Source organism: Parus major, chromosome 17 (genome assembly GCF_001522545.3).
Source record: "Parus major isolate Abel chromosome 17, Parus_major1.1, whole genome shotgun sequence".
Lineage (NCBI taxonomy): Eukaryota > Metazoa > Chordata > Aves > Passeriformes > Paridae > Parus > Parus major.
In genome coordinates, this window is record NC_031785.1 from 8,725,886 (window position 1) to 8,745,739 (window position 19,854).

A 19,854-nucleotide genomic window follows, 5' to 3' on the forward strand; every position below is an offset into this window, starting at 1 on the left:
TCTTTACAAGCTCTGGGTCTGCTGGTAAATAAAACCAGCACTGAGAGATAAAAGAAACCATGGGATGGATTCCACTGATTGATGAATGGAAAAAAGATATTTGCCTTTCCAAACAAACTGTAGGTTTGCTGGTAAATGAAACTGGATATTGAAATGGGGAAACACCATAAATTCCATAAGAATTAAAAATGAAGAGGGAGGGTTCTACATTAGAGGGGAATCTCAGGTATCAGGCGTCCCGGGAAGTCTGTGCCTCTCCAGTACCTCGGGCAATGGGAAAGAGAGAGGGAAATTGGGATAAAAAGGAGACTGTGCCCTCCAAAAAATTGGAGAGACCCCAGGGAATGTCCCATGGCCTCTCCCTTTATTCCAATAAAGTCACAGGACTACCTGCAGCTGGAATTGGGGGATGAACCCTCAATGTTCAAATGGACCCAACTTATAAAAGTGTGAAACTCGTGAGCCACTGCCCATTTTGGGTGCAGCCCCTGGGGGGCTTTGACTGCCCAAAATGTCCCTGAAGGCCCCTCAATAAATAGAACTGCTTTTTATTCCCTTAACTCTGCCTGGCCTCTGTTTTCAGGCAGCCCCAAAAGGCATCAGCACCTCACAAAGCTCAGCCCCTCAATGGCCACAGGCACAAACCAAACCCAGCAGCTCTGAGTTTTCATGTATAAAGCTTTTCTGGCAGAAAAAAGAATTTAAAAAATGATTTTTGCATTTGTTTGGGAAACAAATGATGATCCTTGTGGGTCACTTCCATCTCAGCAGATGCTGGGATTCTGTGAAATGAGTGTGATGCCCCCAGGACTCAGACTTTGTCCCCCTGCCCTCCCCAGTGCCCCTCTTCAAAGGGATGGCATAAATCAAGACAAACCCGATTAACGCTTAATTCCAAATTAGACCCCCCCTGTGAGAAGAAAGATAAACCCTTTCCCTTTAATGACTGAATGATCTCTTTGGGGATTTTATCAGCAGGATGATAAATGGGGTTTAGCAAAGCTGGCTTGGTGGTGTGTAAATTCTAATTAGGGATGAGGAGGAGGCAGAGGGGTGGGGAGGAGAGGGTTTGGGGGATCCACACCAACACCCCCACTTTGGGAGGGTCAGGACTGACTTACCAGGAAGGAGCAGAGGAAAATGAACGACACAAAGTAGAAATAGGCAAAATCACTGCCACATTCCTTTTTGGTGAGGCCAGAGAGGGGGTCACAGGCTCTGTTGCTCAAGCAGGACAACATGATCTCGTGCCAGGCTTCCCCTGTAGCGCTCCTGCAACACCAGAGCAGAGGCTGAGTTTATCCAGCCCTCCCCATGACAGCCCCCCTCCAATAACAACCCAATCAACCAAATTAATTAGGTGGAAGGTTGTGTCCAAGAGCAGAGACTGGATTTACACTGGGAGTTGGAACTACTCACGAAAAAGAAAGGAGAAAGAACATTTCCCTCTGTTACAGGGAGGTAAAAGAAACCAGCCAGGCTCAGGTGGGCTAAAAGTTTTATTGTTTCTGTGGAGAATAAAACCAGATTGATTTAAATAGTACAAATCTGAGTAAGCAGAGTTTAGATTTGAACCTAGTGCTGGCTCTATAGCCAGTGGAGAGGATGGGAAATGAAACCAGGCTTCTCCACTGGAATCTCTTATTTCCTTTATCAGGCAGAAAAATTCCAGCATGGGCTGGTTGGACTTGGGTCTCTTTTTCATCACAGTCTCCTGGGTGTTCTTCACCGATTCCCTCCTTCCTCTCTGACTTCTACTATTGAGAGAAAAGAGCCAAAAGGAAAAACTTTAGAGTCCCAGAGAGTTTGTCCTCAAAATAAAACATCTCCCCCAGACTGCCCCGAGCTGGAGCAGAGCCTCTTTTGCCAGGTCTTAAAATGAAAATCTGTTATTTAATTGATTGGTTTTTCACTTGAAAATGCTTCATTTCCAGGCAGGATGAACCCAGAAGGAAACACTTGAATTCTGAAGCAGAGATGGGGTTGGTGTAGGAGCTGTTGACTTCTGGTTATGCAAAAACAGCCAATTAAAGCAATTAACCAAGTTTCAGGAGAGGAAACCATGAATCAGTTAAACCAGTGGGGTTCTGCCTGAGCTGCCATGGGGTGTCACAGCTCTAGGTGACACTTTGCAGAGGGGTTGAATCCGACCTGCTGAGGAGGAGGAAGATAATTTACACAATGGATAATTTACACAAATATCTGTTTTAAAGGATGTCCATGTCTGAGCAGCTCGACTGGCACCTGCACAAAGATATTTTTGCTGTTCCCACACAAACCAGAGGGTGTTTTATCCTCTCCTTACCTGAACAGGAGCATCAGGGCTTGGAGGAAGGTCCGGAAGTTGTTGTGCCGATTAATGGAGGTTTCATCATCTAAGGCAATATTCCCAAATACCTGCCAGGGAAAGCAGAAGGGATTCAGCCAGACACATCAAGTGGAGATGGAAAATAAGGCAGGGAAAGGATTTGGCCTCGTTTAAGGGCTCTCAAAAGCTGGAATAATTTCTGTGCTGAAAAGGGAGATAAAAATGTGTTGTGGAGATGAAACACAAGATTAATGTGCTTTGTATTCACACAGCTCCTTTCCAGCAGTTCAGCTCCATCCCAGGCCGAGAAAAGTTCAATATTTCTTCTCAGGAAGGTGCAGTGCCTGGGCTGCTCCCTCCTCTCAGCCTCCTGATGTGTCCATACCCAGGGGAAGGGATGTCTTTTCCCGTGGGATTCACAGATGTCCAGTGCTGAAACGTGATCCAGGCTCATGCCCACAGCTGGTTTGTCCAGCTCACAGGGGATGCTTCAACATAAAAAAATATTTTTCTATTAAAATAGAAAATGAGGCCTTTTTTTTTTTTTTTTCATTTCCAATCTACCTGACACCAGATAAGAAGAGCTTTTGCCTGATCCCAAATCACTGCTGCTCCTGCTGGGGAGGCAACAACCATCTGCACCCTGAACAAACCCAGGCTGCTTATGGCCAGAATGAAAGAATGAAATATTTTACCTGCATGCCAATAATGGCATAGATGAAGAAGAGCATTGCAATGAGGAGACACACATAAGGCAAGGCCTGTGAGAAAGGAAAAAGTGGGATTAACGACAGCAAGTCCAAACATTGAATCCCCTGGCAAGACTGAGTTGTGTGGCATTTGTCCTTCAGGTGTAGGAAGTGGGAAGAGGATGTGAAGAATTCTGAATTCCTGTCGTTGCTCTGTGGAGGTGCAGAGAGGCCGTTCCAAGACAAGGGAAGCTCTTGGATCCTCACTGGAAGATGCTCCACATGCGCCAAGCACGACCCTCTCCCCAAATCTCTTCCCACATTGCCCAGGCTCACCTTGAAGGACTGCACGAAGGTCCAGAGCAGGATGCGGATGGTGTAGCCCTGGCGGAGCAGTTTGATGAGCCTGGCTGCCCGGAAGAGCCGCAGGAAGCTGAGGTTGATGAAGTTGTCCTGCGGAAAGTAAAGGTTTTGTGTCCTTCAGAAACGACCGCGATCCGAAACCACAGCCCGCAAAAAAGAAATTAAAATTACCAGCTTCACGATCTAAGCAGCAAATCGGCCACCAGAAAACCTTCCAAAAGAAACATTCGTCAGTGCAGATCACTCCACATGCAGCAAGAATGAGAAAACCCCTCTCCACAAGAGCCCTCCCCTCTGCTCCTGGGTCAATGAGAGAAAAGGAAAAGGCCCTGTCACGCTGTCCTTGGAGGCTGATTTGATTTGAGCAGGGCAGATTTTCTCCCCCTCAAGACTCAGGGAGAGGGGGACGGTGCCGGATTTTCATTTTGAAAAGGAATGAGGTTGGTTGAAAGTCTTGGTCAGCTCGGTTTTGACAAGGAATTGAACTGAAGCCAAGACACTCGCAAGGGACAAAGAAAGGCATTGTCCAGTGAAGAATCAAACATCCTTGGAAGAATGAGGATGTTTTCCAACCTGGAGATTTCCAGTGTTTGTACAGCGTGAAACTGGACAGGTTTGCCAAGGAGGAACGGCACCAGAAGATTGTTTGGAAGATGGATCAAGGGCAGCAGGTCAATTGGGGAGGTTGAGCTTTCACCAGCAGGGAGATGCCTTAGGAACCTGCTGGTTTTCCAAATTCTCATTAAATGTGTCTGCACAAGTGGATCAAAGAACTGCTGGAGGCAGGTTCTGATTTCCATTTGTTTTCTAGGATTTTCCCCACCCTCACCCCTTTTTTTTTGTTTTGTTTTCTTTCCTTTGAAGAAAAGAGGATTCTTGCCCCAATGAGCTAATCTAGAGAGGGTTCTTTCCAAAACAAAACATGCAAAAGCCAGATCCCTCTTGCCCTCCTATTTTAAGGAGATGAAAAAATATTCCCCTTTCCATAATTCACTTTTTTGTGGATCTCTGATCACAGCCACTTATTTGACTGAGTGAGCTAAAGAGAGAAAACATCCCACTTTAAACTATTGAGCAGTGAAGCAGCAAATATAATCATAAGGAGCTCTGCTTGGTAAAGATGAGCAAAAATTGTATTTCCCTCGGATTATTGTTTTACCAGAAGTCACATTGAACTGACCCACATTTCTTGCTCATTTGGCTACAGAGCTCATGCTGAAATTGGGGGGCTTGTTGGATCTATGGATTCTTTCAATGCCAGCTCAGTTTTGGGGCCATTAGCATTGCATTCCACCAATCCCATCAAAGAGTTCCAGAACTCAGTCTCAGGCATGCACTCGGTTTCTCTCAGGTTAAAACCACAAGCAGCTCAGAGTTAGGCACAGACCGAAAATCAGACTCGATCTTCAAATAAAGAGAAAAGAGAAAAGCACAGGAATGTTCAATGAAGGAGCAGACAACACTGAGCTCATTCAAGCCAGCAACAGAAGCCACCTCTGGCAGGCAAAGCACGAGCGAGGATTCCCCTGGGTTGGGCAGAACAGGCACTGAAAATGTCCAGTTTGTCTCAGCATCAGCTCCAGGTTGGTTTTCACAGCGCTTACCTTCCCTCCACAACATCCAGCTGCACTCACCTGAGCAGGGCAGGGCTGGGAGAGGCCCCTGGGGCAGAGCTGGAACCCAGCTGGGTAATGGGGACCGTCCCTAATGGGGTTCTTCTTCCCCTGGTCCCAGGGCAGGGCAGACGTTTACCATGAGCCCTTTTAATCAGGAAAATCTCCCCAGCAGTGGGAACTGGATCAGCCCTCGTGTGTCTGAAATTCTGATTTTAACTTCAGAGCAATGCTCAAGCCAGATCCTTCCTGTGCACAATCCTCAGGCTCCAAGGAGGAGCAGGGGCACGAGATCCATCTCTGTGGGATCCTGTGGGATCTCCCTCTTCCCACATAACTGCAGCCCAACAGCAGGAGCGTTGTCCTGCTCAGGCTTTGCTAAAACCTCACCATCAGAGCTGACAGGATGTGTTTAACACCTTGCCCTGCAAGCTGAGCTACCCCAGTGCTACCCATGGAAATAAATGGGAAGAGGGTTCAAGACTGTGCAGTTATTTCTGTGACCCCCTCATTCTCTGAGATTTAGATGGATAAACAATCCATAGATTTATTTTTCCCCCCACATTCCCTATTTGACTCTGGCACTGCCATTTCCTAGAGAGCAGTGAAAGCCTCGGCTCCATGTGGAATCACTCCCAACCCAGGAAAATCCCCCATCACCACCACCCTGGGACTGTTGGACAGTTCTCAGCTCTGCCTGGAGAGAGGCAAATTCCCCACGCTGCTGGTGAAGGGCTCCACCTGCGTGGCACCCTCAGCACCCCCCAGAGAAAACCCATCCTCCCACCCCTCAGCTCTCCAGGCAGGAATTGGGATGGCATGCAGCCAGAGGGGAAACTCCACATTGCTGTATTTCTTGGGTAAAACAGTTTTTTGGCATCAATGCTCCTCCCACTGAGCCACCTCTGTGCCATGCCATATCTGGGTCATCAAAATCAATCAAAATCATCTTTTCCAGGTTGTTTTTTGGGTTTTTTTTTCCTTTCCTGTTGCACAGATGTGCTCACGGTGCTCACAACAGGCACCAGAGCTTTAGGATTTTATCATCCATCTGAGGAATAACGAATTCTGTTTGGAAAACCTTTTCCCCCTGGCCTGTCACTATTTTCCTGAAAAAGGAATGGCTGGTACTGAAGGGATCCAGGCACCAGCCAGGGCCTGGGGTCTGGGAATGGTCAGGCACTGCCACCACTTCCCACAACAGGAGATGGCTGATGCATCCCTGAAAAAACTGGGAAGCAGTGGGGAAACAGGGAATAAACACCACTGATAAAGAGCTGCCCTTGAAGGCTGTCCCACCACAGGAGCCTGCTCTGTTACCCTTCCTTAGGTTGTTTTCATAGAATCCCAGAATGTTTTGGGTTGGAAGAGACCTTAAAGATCGTCCAGTGTCACCCCAGCCATGGCAGGGACACCTCCCACCATCCCAGGAGCTCCCAGCCCTGTCCAGCCTGGCCTTGGGCACTGCCAGGGATCCAGGGACAGCCCCAGCTGCTCTGGGCACCCTGTGCCAGGGCCTGCCCACCCTGCCAGGGAACAATCCCTGCCCAAAATCCCATCCAGCCCTGCCTATCAGTCCTTCCACCCTGAGTCAGGAGTGCCAGAAAAAATATTTTGAGTGTGATGCCCAGAAATCTCCTCATTCTCTACTTGACAGAATCACAGAACATCCTGAGCTGGAAGGAACCCCCAGGATCATCAATTCCAGCCCCTGGCCCTGCCCAGACCCCCCAACATCCCACCCTGGGCATCCCTGGAGCTCTGGCAGCCTCGGGGCCGTGCCCATTCCCTGGGGAGCCTGGGCAGTGCCAGCAGCCTCTGGGGGAAGAACCTTGCCCTGATCTGCAGCCTGAGCCTGGCCTGGCCCAGCTCCAGCCGTTCCCTGTCCCTGTCCCTGTCCCTGTCCCTGTCCCTGTCCCTGTCCCTGTCCCAGAGCAGAGATTGGAGCTGCCCCTCGGGATTTTGGATGCCGAGAGGTCGAAGGAGCCTGGACCTGACTCTATGGAATAACGACCCCAACCCTAACGAAGTGCAGGATCAGCTTTTCAATCTTTAACCTCCAACAGGGACAGCAGCCAAAATTTAGCAAACTGATTTTTTCCTGATAGATTTTTATGTTCACAGCTAATGCCAGAACCCTTTTCTGTGCTGCCTGGGCCAGGTGTGCAGCAAAATCTTTAAATTTATCCTGACTGCTCCCACACGTCTGGAAGGGATCCAGCACCATGGAGGATTCCCTTCTTGGCTGGCACTGGGCGAGCTTTGAACTTACACATTGTCTTTTTCTCTGCTGATTCCCAGCAGAAAATTCCCCCCAGGACCCTCCATGAACATCCACAGAGCTTCTGTTCAGCCTGGAAATAAAAAATTCACCCTCTTTTCTTTCTTAACAGCAACTGTGCAACAGGAAATGCGGATGTTCACAGATCCAAGAGCTGGTGTCAGGTGGCTGAGCAAGGGTTTTTTTGAGAAGCTTTTGGTCTCATTTGTGTTATCAACCATAGCCAAGATAATTAAGAATGGAAAAATAGATATATTTCTGATTGCATTTTTCTTTATGAATTCTCTTTTGGTTAATTGGTGATTTTTAAAGATAAAGGTCAATATTTCCAAAGGCATTTTTAGGATAAATTTGCACTTTGGCACTGAATTCCCAGTGGGATCTGGTTCCTGGTACTTTTCAGCTCTGGTCATAATTTATTCATTTTATTTGGGGTTTTGGGTTTGCATCCAGTGACTCTGTGTCCACTGTGGTGGCAAAAAGGATTCTTCTTTGGGTTGGTGTCACAGAGAATTTTCAAATTTCAGATCCTTCTTCCCCATCATTTTTGATTTGAGGGAATCAAGTCTGCCATCACCCCAATAATATTTTTGCCTTACCACACACAGGTTAAAACACCTGTTAAGGCTGTCAGGTGCTTCCTTCAGCAGAAAGCTCATCCAAAAAGAAGCCAAAGTGGTTCATTTCACTTCCAGAGAGCTGAATTTGGTACCACCACCTCCAAACCCCAGCGTTTCCAGGATGCAGAACATCCTTCCCTCGCCATCTCCTCCTGTTTCCCAGGGAAATAAAGCAAGTGGCAGTGTCCCCTTTGGCACAGGGGGTGGCACAGGGAGCAGGGACGGGCTATTGGCAGCTGCTCAGGTCACCAATGAGCCCAGGGAGGGAGGTGCAGGGCAGAAGCCACTTCAGGGCACGCAGCAGTGAGGCTTTTCCACCAGAGCAATCGGAACTCTCATCAAAAAAAAAAAACCAAACCAACAAAACAAAACCAAAACCGGATCAAACCAAAGGAAAACAAGAGAAAAATCAAAGCAGAGAATTTAAAGAATTGTTTAAATTCAATGAAACCAACCGTGTCCTATATGTGATGTTGTCATGGATGGATATTTGCAAGATTATTTACAAAGTTTTATATATATTTTTTTTTGAGCGGCAGGTGCACAACATACAGACGGAGACATGGTTTTCGCATTGTATGTTGATTGGATGGCGTGATTCAGCAGGTAGATAAGGAAAATAAGGAACAAAAACAGGAAACAAAAGAGAAAATGAGTAATCAGGACAAGCAAAAAGGAAACTCTGAAAAATTTCACTGGAAAAAAACCGTCGGGGCTATCGGGGGGAGGGGTTATTTTATGGGAACTCCAGAAATTAAAAAATGCTTTGAACCAAATCAGCTTTGGAGATCCCTGAGGTGACACACACAGTGCAGTTGTTATTTGCATTTCGGGTTGTAATGCAAATTTGGAGACAATTCACAAACACTTCTCAGGATGGTTTTTTTTTTATATTTCCAGGCATAGAAATAGATGTCAGTTTGTCAAGCACCCACTCAGCCTTCCCAAGGCCAACTGTGTCCACATGGACACCTTTTCCTTAATCCCACCTCTTTTCCCTCAGTTACTGAGGGTAAAAAAACTGACATTCATGCTTTTGCCTGAGGAAATAAAAAAATAGATATTCCACTACAATCACAAAGTAAATTACGTGTGACACAATCAGGAAAATTAAAACGAAGAGATTAATCCACACATTTCTTTTCCTTTTGTCTTTACTTCTCAGAGGGTTAAAGGCTGGTGGAAGCCAAGTTTCTCAAGGTGAGGTCACCCAGAGTGATTTACCTTTGGAGAACACTTCCAGCTGGAAAATACGGAGGAAAACGATGCTCTGGCAAATATTTGTGAGTCTGAGCTCAGTCAGAAAACATCTCCCCAGGGACCTGGGGGTGGTGGGACAGGGACAGCTGCAGGCTGGCACTCAGGGTCACCTTGTGGCTGTCACCTGGACTTGCCAGGGGAGGAAACTCATGGGAAAGGCTGCCAGGAGGGTTGGAGGGACTAAAGGGGCTGCCCCAGGCTCTGCCCAGGAGAGGAGAGGAGGGGAGGCTGCAGCTGAGGAAGGCACGTGGAGAAAGGGCCATTCCCTGCTGGGGACACAGCCAAGGGCTGTTCTCCTCTCTGCTTCTCCCTGCTCCATGAGAGCTCCTGTGTCGCTACAGGACATGAAGTAGAAAGCGAGGTTCACGTCACAGCAGCTGAGATTTCATTTCCAAGGAGGCAAAAGCCTTTATTTTGGGGTTTTCAACCCTTTTTATAAGGTGTTCCCATACAGGTTAACCTGATTGCTACAAGGAACAACACCTCTCTCACCCCATGGGTGGGACAAGAGAAACAAACTCTCAGAACATCTGTGTCATTGTTTGGAGAACTGAAATCTTATTTACACAACAGTCCTTGAGAGAGAAAAGTTTCCCAAAAGACTTTCCCTTGGGAAACAGATCAGCCCCTGAGAGCCTGAAAGTCTGTCAGGCTCAGGAAATCATTCCACACTCCTGCACCTCTCTCTGCCCTGAGGAAGGTGAGGTGGGCTTGGTTCAGCAGCAGCTCAGTGAATGCTCATCCCCTGCCTTTATTCCCTGCTCTGCCCCACCTGGAATTCTGGGCAAGCTCTGTCTGAAGGGAAAAGCAGGGAAGGAGAGCTGGTGGCTACACAGGAATCAGGGAATTGTTCAAGTTGGAAAAGATCTCCGAGATCATGGAGTCCAACCATTCCCCCAGCACTGCCAAGGCCACCACTAAACACTGTCCCCAAGTGCCACATCCACTCAGCTTTCAAATCCCTCCAGGGATGGGGACTCCACCTGTTCCAGAGCCTTCCCACCCCTTCCATGAAGCAAATATTCCTAATATCCACCCTAAACTTCCTCTGGAGCAGCCTCAGGCTGTTTCCTCTTGCCTTGCTGCTTCTTACTTGGGAAAAGAGCTCAACCCCCACATGGGAGCTGCAGAATGGGAATATTTAGAGAGAGCAGAGACACAAACACAGGACCAAGAGCTCAGGGCTGGAGTGGTCTGACTTTTATATGAGAGATGTTTGTGATCAGCTCCACGCTGGACACTGCCAGGGGAATCTGGTGACCTCCTTTAGAAAATCCTCCCTAAGGACTGAATGCATCCAGTTCCTCATAAACCAAAAAAAAACCTCTTCTTTCCCACCTGGGAGGAGAAGGGGAAAGCATGTGGCTCCCTGGGAGCTTAGCCCTGTTGAGGTTTTAGGGGTTATTCCCACAACTCTGCAAAGGTTTTGATGCTGGAAATGTCTCACAGCCCAATTCCCTGGCTGGGCCGTCCTGTGGGAGCTGGAGGGAGAGGAGACATCCCATTATCTGAGCAGGGAAGGGCAATGCAGGCTGCTCCCTGCCTGCAAAACAGCTCCAAAAATGAGGATTTTAGCAGCGTGTGGGCTTGGTGTTGAGAAGTAGAAACCTTCCTGAAGGAGAAGACACCAATCTGGGAGCGACCAGAGGCTCCCTTACCCTTGGGTCACTGCTGCTTCCTCCCAGGAGAAGTGGCCAAAGTGGAGGTGGAAAAGGTTCAGTCTGTTTGTGGCTGACTTGCAAATGTTTCCATGAATTTTCAAACCATGGGAAAAGTTTGGGTGCCCTTGATAAGGAAACACATCCTGTGGGAGAGGGGACAAGCACCCTGGGCCTTCCCACAGCACTCAGAGAGGGTGAGCTGAGTAACTTTAGCCTGGCTGCACTGAAAACAAAATCCAAAGCTTTCAACATAGGATGCACCAGCAGATAAATGAACATCATTTGTATGGGGAGGAAAACTCAGGGGGTTGTGAGTTATTTTGTACCAAGGAGGTTAAATTAAAAGGCATTTTGTTAGAAACAGTCACATGGTCTTCACCACCACCTGTAAAGGAACATGGGGAGCACAATTCTGAGCACACAGAAAACAAATCTACAGGCAAACCCCTGGGACTGAGGAAAAAAAGTTATGGTCAAGTTCAAATTCATCACACTCTGACACATCATCAGCTACAACATGCACTGGGAGAGGAGAGGAGCAATTTATACATCAGGAAATATCAGACTCTCAGGGATTGAGACAGACATTGGCTGCCCCTATGGAAAAATCCTTCCAAATGTAATGATGAGCCTGTCCACGCTGTGAGATATACAACACTTGTTAGCAGGGAGACAGCAGCCCTTGTAGGGCTGGCCAGAAATCCCATGGGAAAGCTGTTTATTCACTCATTGCCCCACAGAGCCTTTGTGACAGGAGCAGTCAGACTCTTCACCTCTCCCACTGTCCCTGTGTCCCTGTCACTTCACCCTCCCCCTGCCCCGTCACCCAGACTGGGCACAAACCCCAAGGGCCAGACATGTGCCCTACAAAAAACCTCCCTCATTAACACAGCAGAATCCCTTTGGTCTTTTCCCTCTCTAAACTGAGCAGGATTTTTCCATGAATAGGCAGAAAAGGCCTGGGGACAGAGCAGTTGGTGCAGGAGAGAGGGAGCTGCTTCCTGGCAGAGTCACGAGCGCCGTGGTTCTCATCAGAGCTTTGTTCCCTCTTTGGGGCAGACAGCTGCGCTCAGCTCCAGGAAAAGCAGAGCTCATGGAACAGGGTCAGCCAAGGCCATCATGACTCCCAGAGGCAGCTCCAGGGAATAAGGCTGGTAGGGAGAAGGTTCAGTGTCTTGACAGGGCACAGCTTTGTTTATAAATGAAATAAATTAAGCAAACTGTACTTACCGCAATCTCTGTTACTAAAATATCAGTAATACTTCCCAACACTGTTACAAAATCAAAGACATTCCAGGCATCTCGGAAATAATTCTGCCAAACGAGAACACAAGGGGAATAGAGGGATCCAGGGGTTATTTTCTTTTTGCCAGCACAGGTTGGGGGGTTTTTTGTTTGCTTGTTTTTAAATGAACATCACGAAACGCGAGCATTTCGTAGAGAGAGGAAAGAGGTGGAACAGAACGAGGAAGGCACCTACCAGCACACCAAAGGCAATGATCTTCAGCACACATTCCATGGAAAACATGGATGTAAACACAATATTCAGGCATTTTAGCATTTCTTCATAAGCTTCTGGAGCATCATAGAACTAAAGTGGGATGGAAGAAAGGCTGTTACTGGAGGACAGAGTAAAACCTTTCCCAGCTGATTCCTGCTCATTTTAGTCAGGATTCTGTGCTCACTTTAAGTGGCATTTGGGGTTACAAAACAACTATTCCTGTCTCTCTTGCTGCATCCTGCACTGAGGGGGCAGCTGGAATGCCCCCAGAAGTGGAGATTGTTGCTGAGGGATCCCCTGTAAGCACAGCACGGACCAGGAGGGAGGAAGGGCATTTTCAAACCCAGAGGACAAGTGCAGAACTGTGTTTCTTCCACTGAGAACACAGAGACCCCTTGGCTGTGAAGATACTCTAAGATAGGCAAGGGATAAGAGGGAACATCATCCCCATGTCTCTTTCCCCACTCTGGATCATATCCCAGGAATCTGATGCTGTTCTAAAATTAAGCAATTTCACAGGATGGTTTGGGTTGGAAGGGATCTTAAATCCCATCCCGTTCCACCCCAGCCACGGCAGGGACACCTTTCACCATCCCAGGGTGATCCAAACCCATCCAGCCTGGCCTTGGGCACTGCCAGGGATCCAGGGACAGCCCCAGCTGCTCTGGGAATTCTATTCCAGGGCCTGCCCACTCTGCCAGGGAACAATCCCTGCTCAATATCCCATCTAAAGCTACTCTTTCAGTTCGAATTTCCATGGCCTGACTGGACTTTGAGCAGCCCCAGGACCCTGCTCTGCAGGAGAAAGCCCAGGCTGAGCTGAGATCAGGACCTGCAGATCCCAGTTCCCATCCCATGCTCACACACCAAAGGGGCTGAGCCCAAGCACCACTGGAAACCCTGGGGAACCCCACTGGTGGGATCCCATCCCAGCTAATCCACCTCCCTTGGCAGCCAAAGGAACCCCACCAGGCACGTGGGGACAGCTGGGGCTGCTCTGCTGAGCCCCCCCAGACTCTCTGAGAGTCTCTCCAGCCAACAACCCAAAATTCCAAGATGCAGGAAGATCCCACTCACCTTCATCATGAGGACGATGGTGTTGAGAGCAATCATGACCATGATAAAATACTCAAAGGGAGGGGACACCACGAATTTCCACATCTTGTACTGGAAGGATTGCTTGTTCTGAGGCATGTAGCGGGTCAGGGGCTTGGCACTTATGGCAAAGTCTATGCAGGCCCTCTACAAAACAAAAAGGGGATGAAAAGATGCCAGGAAAAGGGCTGGAAGTCTTTATCCATCAGGATGTGGTTGGGAGAGTGAGCAGAGCATTTACATCAAGTGAGCACTGATTGTTCCTGTAAAATGTGGCACAGAATCCCCAAATCCTGATCAATTTTTCTGCAATATTTACCCTAAAGCATCCCTATGTCCCTTGCAGTCCTACCACATTCCATAAGAGCCCAGCTCCTCCCAGGTCCTCATCCCTTCCCATCTCTAAAAACACTTTTAATTCCTCCTGATGGGAAACTGTAGGAATCAGAGGATTGGTAAAGATGTTATTTATGTTTTTTTAAAAAATATTATGGAACTCAGGTGTGTCCTCACAGCAACACCTGAACAGCTCAGAATGTTTCATAAAACCAGAACTGAATTTACCAATAAATTATGCACAAAAAGCACTGGGTAAGCTCTCAGAGATCCCCTTCACTGGCTACTTCTGTTCACTTTATTATGAATATAAAACTATGATAAAAATTGCCTTCTACAAGAGGTTTTGATTCTGGAGAGTTTTCTCATCTGGGATTTACATAATTGCAAGTCTGAAATCACTTTCTGCTCAGTTGGAAAACAACATGGGTAAAGCTCTCTAAACATTCTGCTTTATTTTGGACTTTTTGTTCATTTAGACAAACAAGGAACTAATTAAAAATCGCTTAAAAATTCATCTCTTTTCATCAGTAATCAGGTTCCAGTTTCAAAATATATGAAAAGAGATGGTTCTTCCCAAAAGAGGTCATTGAGGCTACGGGACCCCAGAGGAAGGATGCTGCAGATGCTAAAAATCTGCAAGGATTGAGGAGGAAACTGGATACAGCCATGGAAGGAAGATACACAGATGCCAGTAACTAAAGAAAAACCAGCTCAGGATGTCCCTGAGTGGAAAACAATGGTATTTTGGGGGCATTAAAGAAAAGCCTCACAGTTTCTTGCCCTGGTCTTACACTCTTCTCAAGGCATCTCCTTCTGGCTGCTGCCAGGAGGAGAAATCCCAGCCAGGCACAAAACCAGAGAGAGAGAGAGGAGTTTTCCCCTGGGCAGCCACAGCAGTTGAACCTCAGATTGGTTTTTGAGGTCTGGCCTCAAGGTTTGCCTCCTTCTGCCCCTCCACACTCAAAAACATAAAACCATGGAATGGTTTGGGCTGGAAAGGACCTTAAAGCCCATCCAGTGTCACCCCAGCCATGGCAGGGACATCTTCCACTGTCCCAGGCTGCTCCAGCCCTGTCCAGCCTGGCCTTGGGCACTTCCAGGGATCCAGGGGCAGCCCCAGCTGCTCTGGGAAGCTGTGCCAGGGCAGATCCATCCTCACTTTGCTGTGCTCCAGGGGGATGTGTGACAGTGGTTCCCAGCAGGAAGCACTTGGGGGCTCTCCCTGGGTTTGTTTCTATGCAGAAGCTGAAGCAGCCGCTCGTTTCTTTGGTCTCTGCACCACACACCCTCCAACAACCACTGGTCCCCAGTCTCCCCAGCACAGGGGGAACAGGGAGTGACCTTCCACCAGTATCCAGGAGCTCTGAGCCCCTGGAACACCAACTCTGGAGTCAGAAGAGGTGGGTACCTCGTTTTTCTCGAGGCTGCACTCTGACATCACTTTATCTCCTTGCTCCTGGAAGGTGATGATGATTAACGCCACAAAGATGTTGACAAAGAAAAAAGGGAAGACAACAAAATACACCACGTAAAAGATGGACATTTCCATCCGGTAGCCAGGGCTGGGCCCCTGTTCCTCGTAGGTGGCATCCACCGAGTGCTTCAGCACACTGCAAGCAAATGCAAAGAGAGAGGAGAGGTCAACACAATCCCTGGGAAGCACCAAGGACCCCCTGAGAATCACTCCCTCTGCAGGGTTTTCCACATATGCTCAGGAAAAGCTTGCTCCCATCCACAAGGCTGGGAAGAAGTTTTCCTTGAGGATATTTTCAGGCAAACCCTTCTTTTTCACCATTCTGCAGAATGGTGGAGATTTGATGTGTCCAGATCCACTGATCCCCCCTGGCCAAGGGGAGAGGATCCAGCTGGATCTGGCTTCTCTTCTCCAGTCAACAGGGATGGAGTAAGAGCAGGGAAAGAGAAGTGTTGATGACATCCAAGTAGGGGAACACAGTGAGGGACTGGAAAAGGGAGGCTGATGCTCTTTTAGCCCTTATTTCATGAAAGAGTTGAATGTCGAGGCAAAGAAACCCTGGCCACACACTGCACTCCACACGTGCCAAAATAAAGTCGTGTGCTGAACAGGAAATGTCATTTGGGGCCTGTCACATCCAGCAGATTTTCAGCAGAGCTCACAATACTTTGTCCCCTTTATTTTCTTACATTTCCATTATCAGCTTTACCCCTGAGAAAGGTGTGTGAGTCCAAAAGCCTGAAGCAAGAACCAAAAACCTTCTGAGCATCCTCGTGTGAGCTCAGGGCAGCAAGGAGAACGCAGAGCTCTGCCTGCTGTTCACCCAAGAATCACACAAAACTTAGCTGACAGAAGATTTTTCACATTTCCCAGGTCACCTGCTGTCCCTCAGAGCTTTGGGGACCTGCTTTACCTGCACCATCAGCCCCTGCCAGTGCCTTGTACTCACGTTGGCCACCCTTCCCCTGTGGACACGGTGAAGAGTGTGAGCAGAGCCCAGAGCACGTTGTCGTAGTGGAATTCGTATTTTTTCCATTCCCTGGGCTGTGCCTCCACCTCATTTTTTTCATAATCGAGGTACTGACCCCTAGGAAAAAGAGATTTGGAGCCAATGAGATCAGGCATTTCTTAGGACTCAGGAGAATTGGAAAGGCCCAGCAGCGCAGTCTGGACTGTGCTGTGGGTTAAAGACAAAGAGATTCCCTCAAAGTCTGTGGCAGAAGTAAAGGCAAATTTTGGAGCCAGTTTTAGCCATGGGAACTGGACTTGAGGCCTGAAAATGAAAGAAATTTTAATCAGGGGATTAAAATTCATTCATTCATTCATTCATTAGGCAAAGCCAGCCATTAACACCATGCTGGCCCCTAAATTGTCTGACCTGACAGAAAACTTCTGCTTGATGGGGAAACATCACTGGCTCCCTCTCCAGGATTGGATCTAATTCCTAAATATATCCCACTTTGAGGGGCCTGGAGTGTGGAGAACCTCTCCAATCCACCCTATTCTGTAATTTCACATCATTTTCCATAATTAGTAACACACCTTGCCAGCCTGCTGGGAAGGACAAAGCATGACAGGGCTTTTAAGATATTCACATCCTGTCCTTCTCCTCATTAATTAGAGGCTCTTTAATGTCCCACGCTTCTGATTATTTATTCAGTGTGTATTTCCTAATTCATAGGATCTCTAAGAATCGAGGCAACAGGTGGAAAGAGGAGACACACTGTCAAAATCCCTTCTCAAAAATCCCACTCAGCTTTCCCAGGAAAGAAGCTGCCTGCCCTGTATCCTGAAGATCAGAGCCAGGAATGACACAGCTGTTAAAGAAGGGAAAATTCACCTCCAGCGTACCTGTGCTGAATTACTGATTTATTTACAGGAGACTCTTCCCACTCAGCACATCCCTGCCTTTGGGGCAGCCTGGGGAGCTGGAGGAAGCTGCTCCCTCCCACATTCCCTGCTCCCAGCTGTACCTGCAGTCCTTCTCCAGCTCCTTGGACTCGTCTGTGCAGTAGAAGAAGCGGCCCTTGAAGAGCTGCACGGCGATGACGGCGAAGATGAACATGAAGAGCATGTAAACGATGAGGATGTTGAGGACGTTCTTCAGGGAGTTCACCACGCAGTCAAAGACGGCCTGGGGGTGCAGGGGGACAAGGTCAAGGGGTGGGAAGAAAGGAAAAGTTCATCCAAAAATCTTGGCATCCACCATTTGACCACACTCTGGGAATCATGGAAGGGTTTGGGTTGGAAAGGATTTAAAGATCATCTCATTCCCACCTCCCACTTTCCCAGGCTTCCAGAGATCCAGGGGCAGCCACACCCTCACAGGCAGCAATTCCTTCCCAATATCCCACCTAAATCCCTCTCATTTGGGACTCATTACTCATCCCACAACCCATGGATGCTTCGATGGATTTTCACCTCCCAAAGCTGTGAGAAACAACTCCAGCTTCCTTCATCTCCTGCTTTATCAACAGCTTTGGCTGTGCCACTGAATTTCCTGATGCTGCTCATAACATTTACAAAGACAATCACAGCATGTCAAGACAATATTAGTCCTGAGCAAACATTTCATTATAAAATGAAAATTGCACTTGTTTTGATTTTACTTCCAGTGGCTGGGTAAAAACTGTTGGAATAATAAGGAAAAAAAAAAATAGGAGAAACAAAACAACCAAATGCTTTGAATAAATATTTTTCTAAAGAGCTGTCTGTCAAAATGAGGTGTGACTAATGTAGTCAGCATGTGCACTCCTGAACTCCCTGCTAAGAACTCCTCGAATCCATTTCCTACGTGGGTATGAGGCCCTGATTCATTACAAGTAATTCACAGTTTCATTTTAGTCAGAAGTTTGTCATAATACCAGAAATTGAGCGCTCCCTGCCCAAGCACAGGGTTTGTTCAATCCTGCTCCTGTTCCTCTGAATGGAAGTGAATCATTTAAAGAATTACACTCCTGATCAACCCAGGAATCCTGATGGAAATCCCTGTGAAATCCTGATGGAAATCCCTGTGATCAGCCCAGGAATCCTGATGGAAATCCTTCTGATCAGCCCAGAAATCCTGATGGAAATCCTTCTGATCAGATCAGAAATCCTGATGGAAATCCCTGTGATCAATCCAGAAATCCTGATGGAAATCCCTGTGATCAGCCCATGAAATCCTGATGGAAATCCTTCTGATCAGACCAGGAATCCTGATGGAAATCCCTGTGATCAGCCCAGAAATCCTGATGGAAATCCTTCTGATCAGCCCAGGAATCCTACATGAAATTCCACATGGTTCAACATTACTGTTCCTTTCCAGATAAATTTAGTGTGCATAAAACTGAAATTATTTAAGCATAAATGGTGGGCTCAGACAAAAGCAAATCTACAGAACAGCTGAGCCTTGTTTTGATGGGAAAACAGGAATTGTCAAACACGTTTTCAGCCTTCCAAAACAATCATTGTTTTTTCCCCAGCTCTCACAGAAAACAGCTCACAAAAGGTACTGAAGAGTCCCCAAACCTCAGAAATTACTGAGTTTTGTTAACTCCTTCCATTCTGTCTTTGCAGGACCTGCCTGTACCTCAAATTGTTGGTGTCAGATGAGTAATCATAGGTTATTAAATTTATTTTATTTTTCAGATCAGTGTTCTAGGGATAAATCCCTGAATGATGGATTCTTTAACAGAAAGATTAATAAATTAAAGCTTCTCCCATAGCAATGACAAATCTCTTTGGACAGCCTGTGGAAAACTTTGCATTATTCATGTTAAATTCTCTAGGGAAAGCCAAACCCTCCCAACCCCATTTTCTCCTTTATCACATTGAAGAGCTTATGAACTGTAATTTAATTTATTTGCATTTTTTTTTTTCTATTTGTAGAGGTTTTATTTTCACATAGACCCACAAGAATCCCCAACATTTCCCAGGATGTTTGCAAAAGCACCCAAGTGTTTGATTTTTGCTCAACATCTGCCCAGCTGTTTATGCTCATCTCCCAAAGAGATTCATTGCAAAAAGCAGCAGGAATAACTTGGATTAATTGGAGTCCACCAGCTTCCACTCAGATCAGCCAGAAACCTCCAGAGAAGGGAAAATTTGGGTTATTTTCTAACCTTTAGTTTTGGCAGCCGTTTTATGGTCTTCAGGGGCCTGAGCACACGCAGGACTCGCAGGGACTTGATGGTGTTGATGTCCTTGCCCTTGGTTCCTCTGCAAGGGAGAAAAAGGCACAAGAACAACAGAGGGAATGGTTTGCTCCCAGGTCTGGGGTGTTTGTGGGGATCCAGGGTGGCTTTGGTGGTGGAATTGGTTGGGTTTGGGGATGTTCTGCCAGGTTTTGTGTCCATCCTCACCAGGGCTGCAGGCAGGATGACCCTGGGATGTCTCCAGCAGCACGGAGGAGAAGGCAGGGGCAGGACAGGGTCCTGGCAGGGCTCAGCCACAGGTGCTGGCCAGGCTTTGTCACCTCCCAGCCACTCACCAGGACCTGGGGCCGTTCCTGCCCCGACTCCACACCTGGACAACGCTCCCAGCCAGGGCAGAGGCACCGGGACAGGAGGATCAGCTCCTCCATCCCATTCCCAGCAGGAGAAGGGACAAAGCCACACATGGCTCCTCCCTCCCAACTGGATAAAACAGGGAGAGTTTCTGGATGAGGCA

At 47.6% G+C, this 19,854-nt stretch overlaps 1 protein-coding gene across 1 annotated transcript in view; it reads right to left on the reverse strand.

Moving 5' to 3' along the window:
* The window catches only part of CACNA1B (calcium voltage-gated channel subunit alpha1 B), a 225,353-nt gene that overhangs the window by 27,526 nt on the left and 177,973 nt on the right, over nt 1-19,854 (reverse strand). Inside the window, exons 25-36 of the mRNA XM_015644531.2 lie at nt 19,308-19,404; nt 17,178-17,338; nt 16,154-16,291; nt 15,139-15,340; nt 13,374-13,538; nt 12,276-12,386; nt 12,026-12,109; nt 8,330-8,335; nt 3,334-3,450; nt 3,004-3,069; nt 2,306-2,397; nt 1,122-1,272 (exon numbers count right to left, since the gene is read on the reverse strand). Of these exons, the coding sequence (XP_015500017.1) occupies nt 1,122-1,272; nt 2,306-2,397; nt 3,004-3,069; nt 3,334-3,450; nt 8,330-8,335; nt 12,026-12,109; nt 12,276-12,386; nt 13,374-13,538; nt 15,139-15,340; nt 16,154-16,291; nt 17,178-17,338; nt 19,308-19,404 (1,390 nt within the window). The remainder of the gene's footprint in view (nt 1-1,121; nt 1,273-2,305; nt 2,398-3,003; nt 3,070-3,333; nt 3,451-8,329; nt 8,336-12,025; nt 12,110-12,275; nt 12,387-13,373; nt 13,539-15,138; nt 15,341-16,153; nt 16,292-17,177; nt 17,339-19,307; nt 19,405-19,854) is intronic.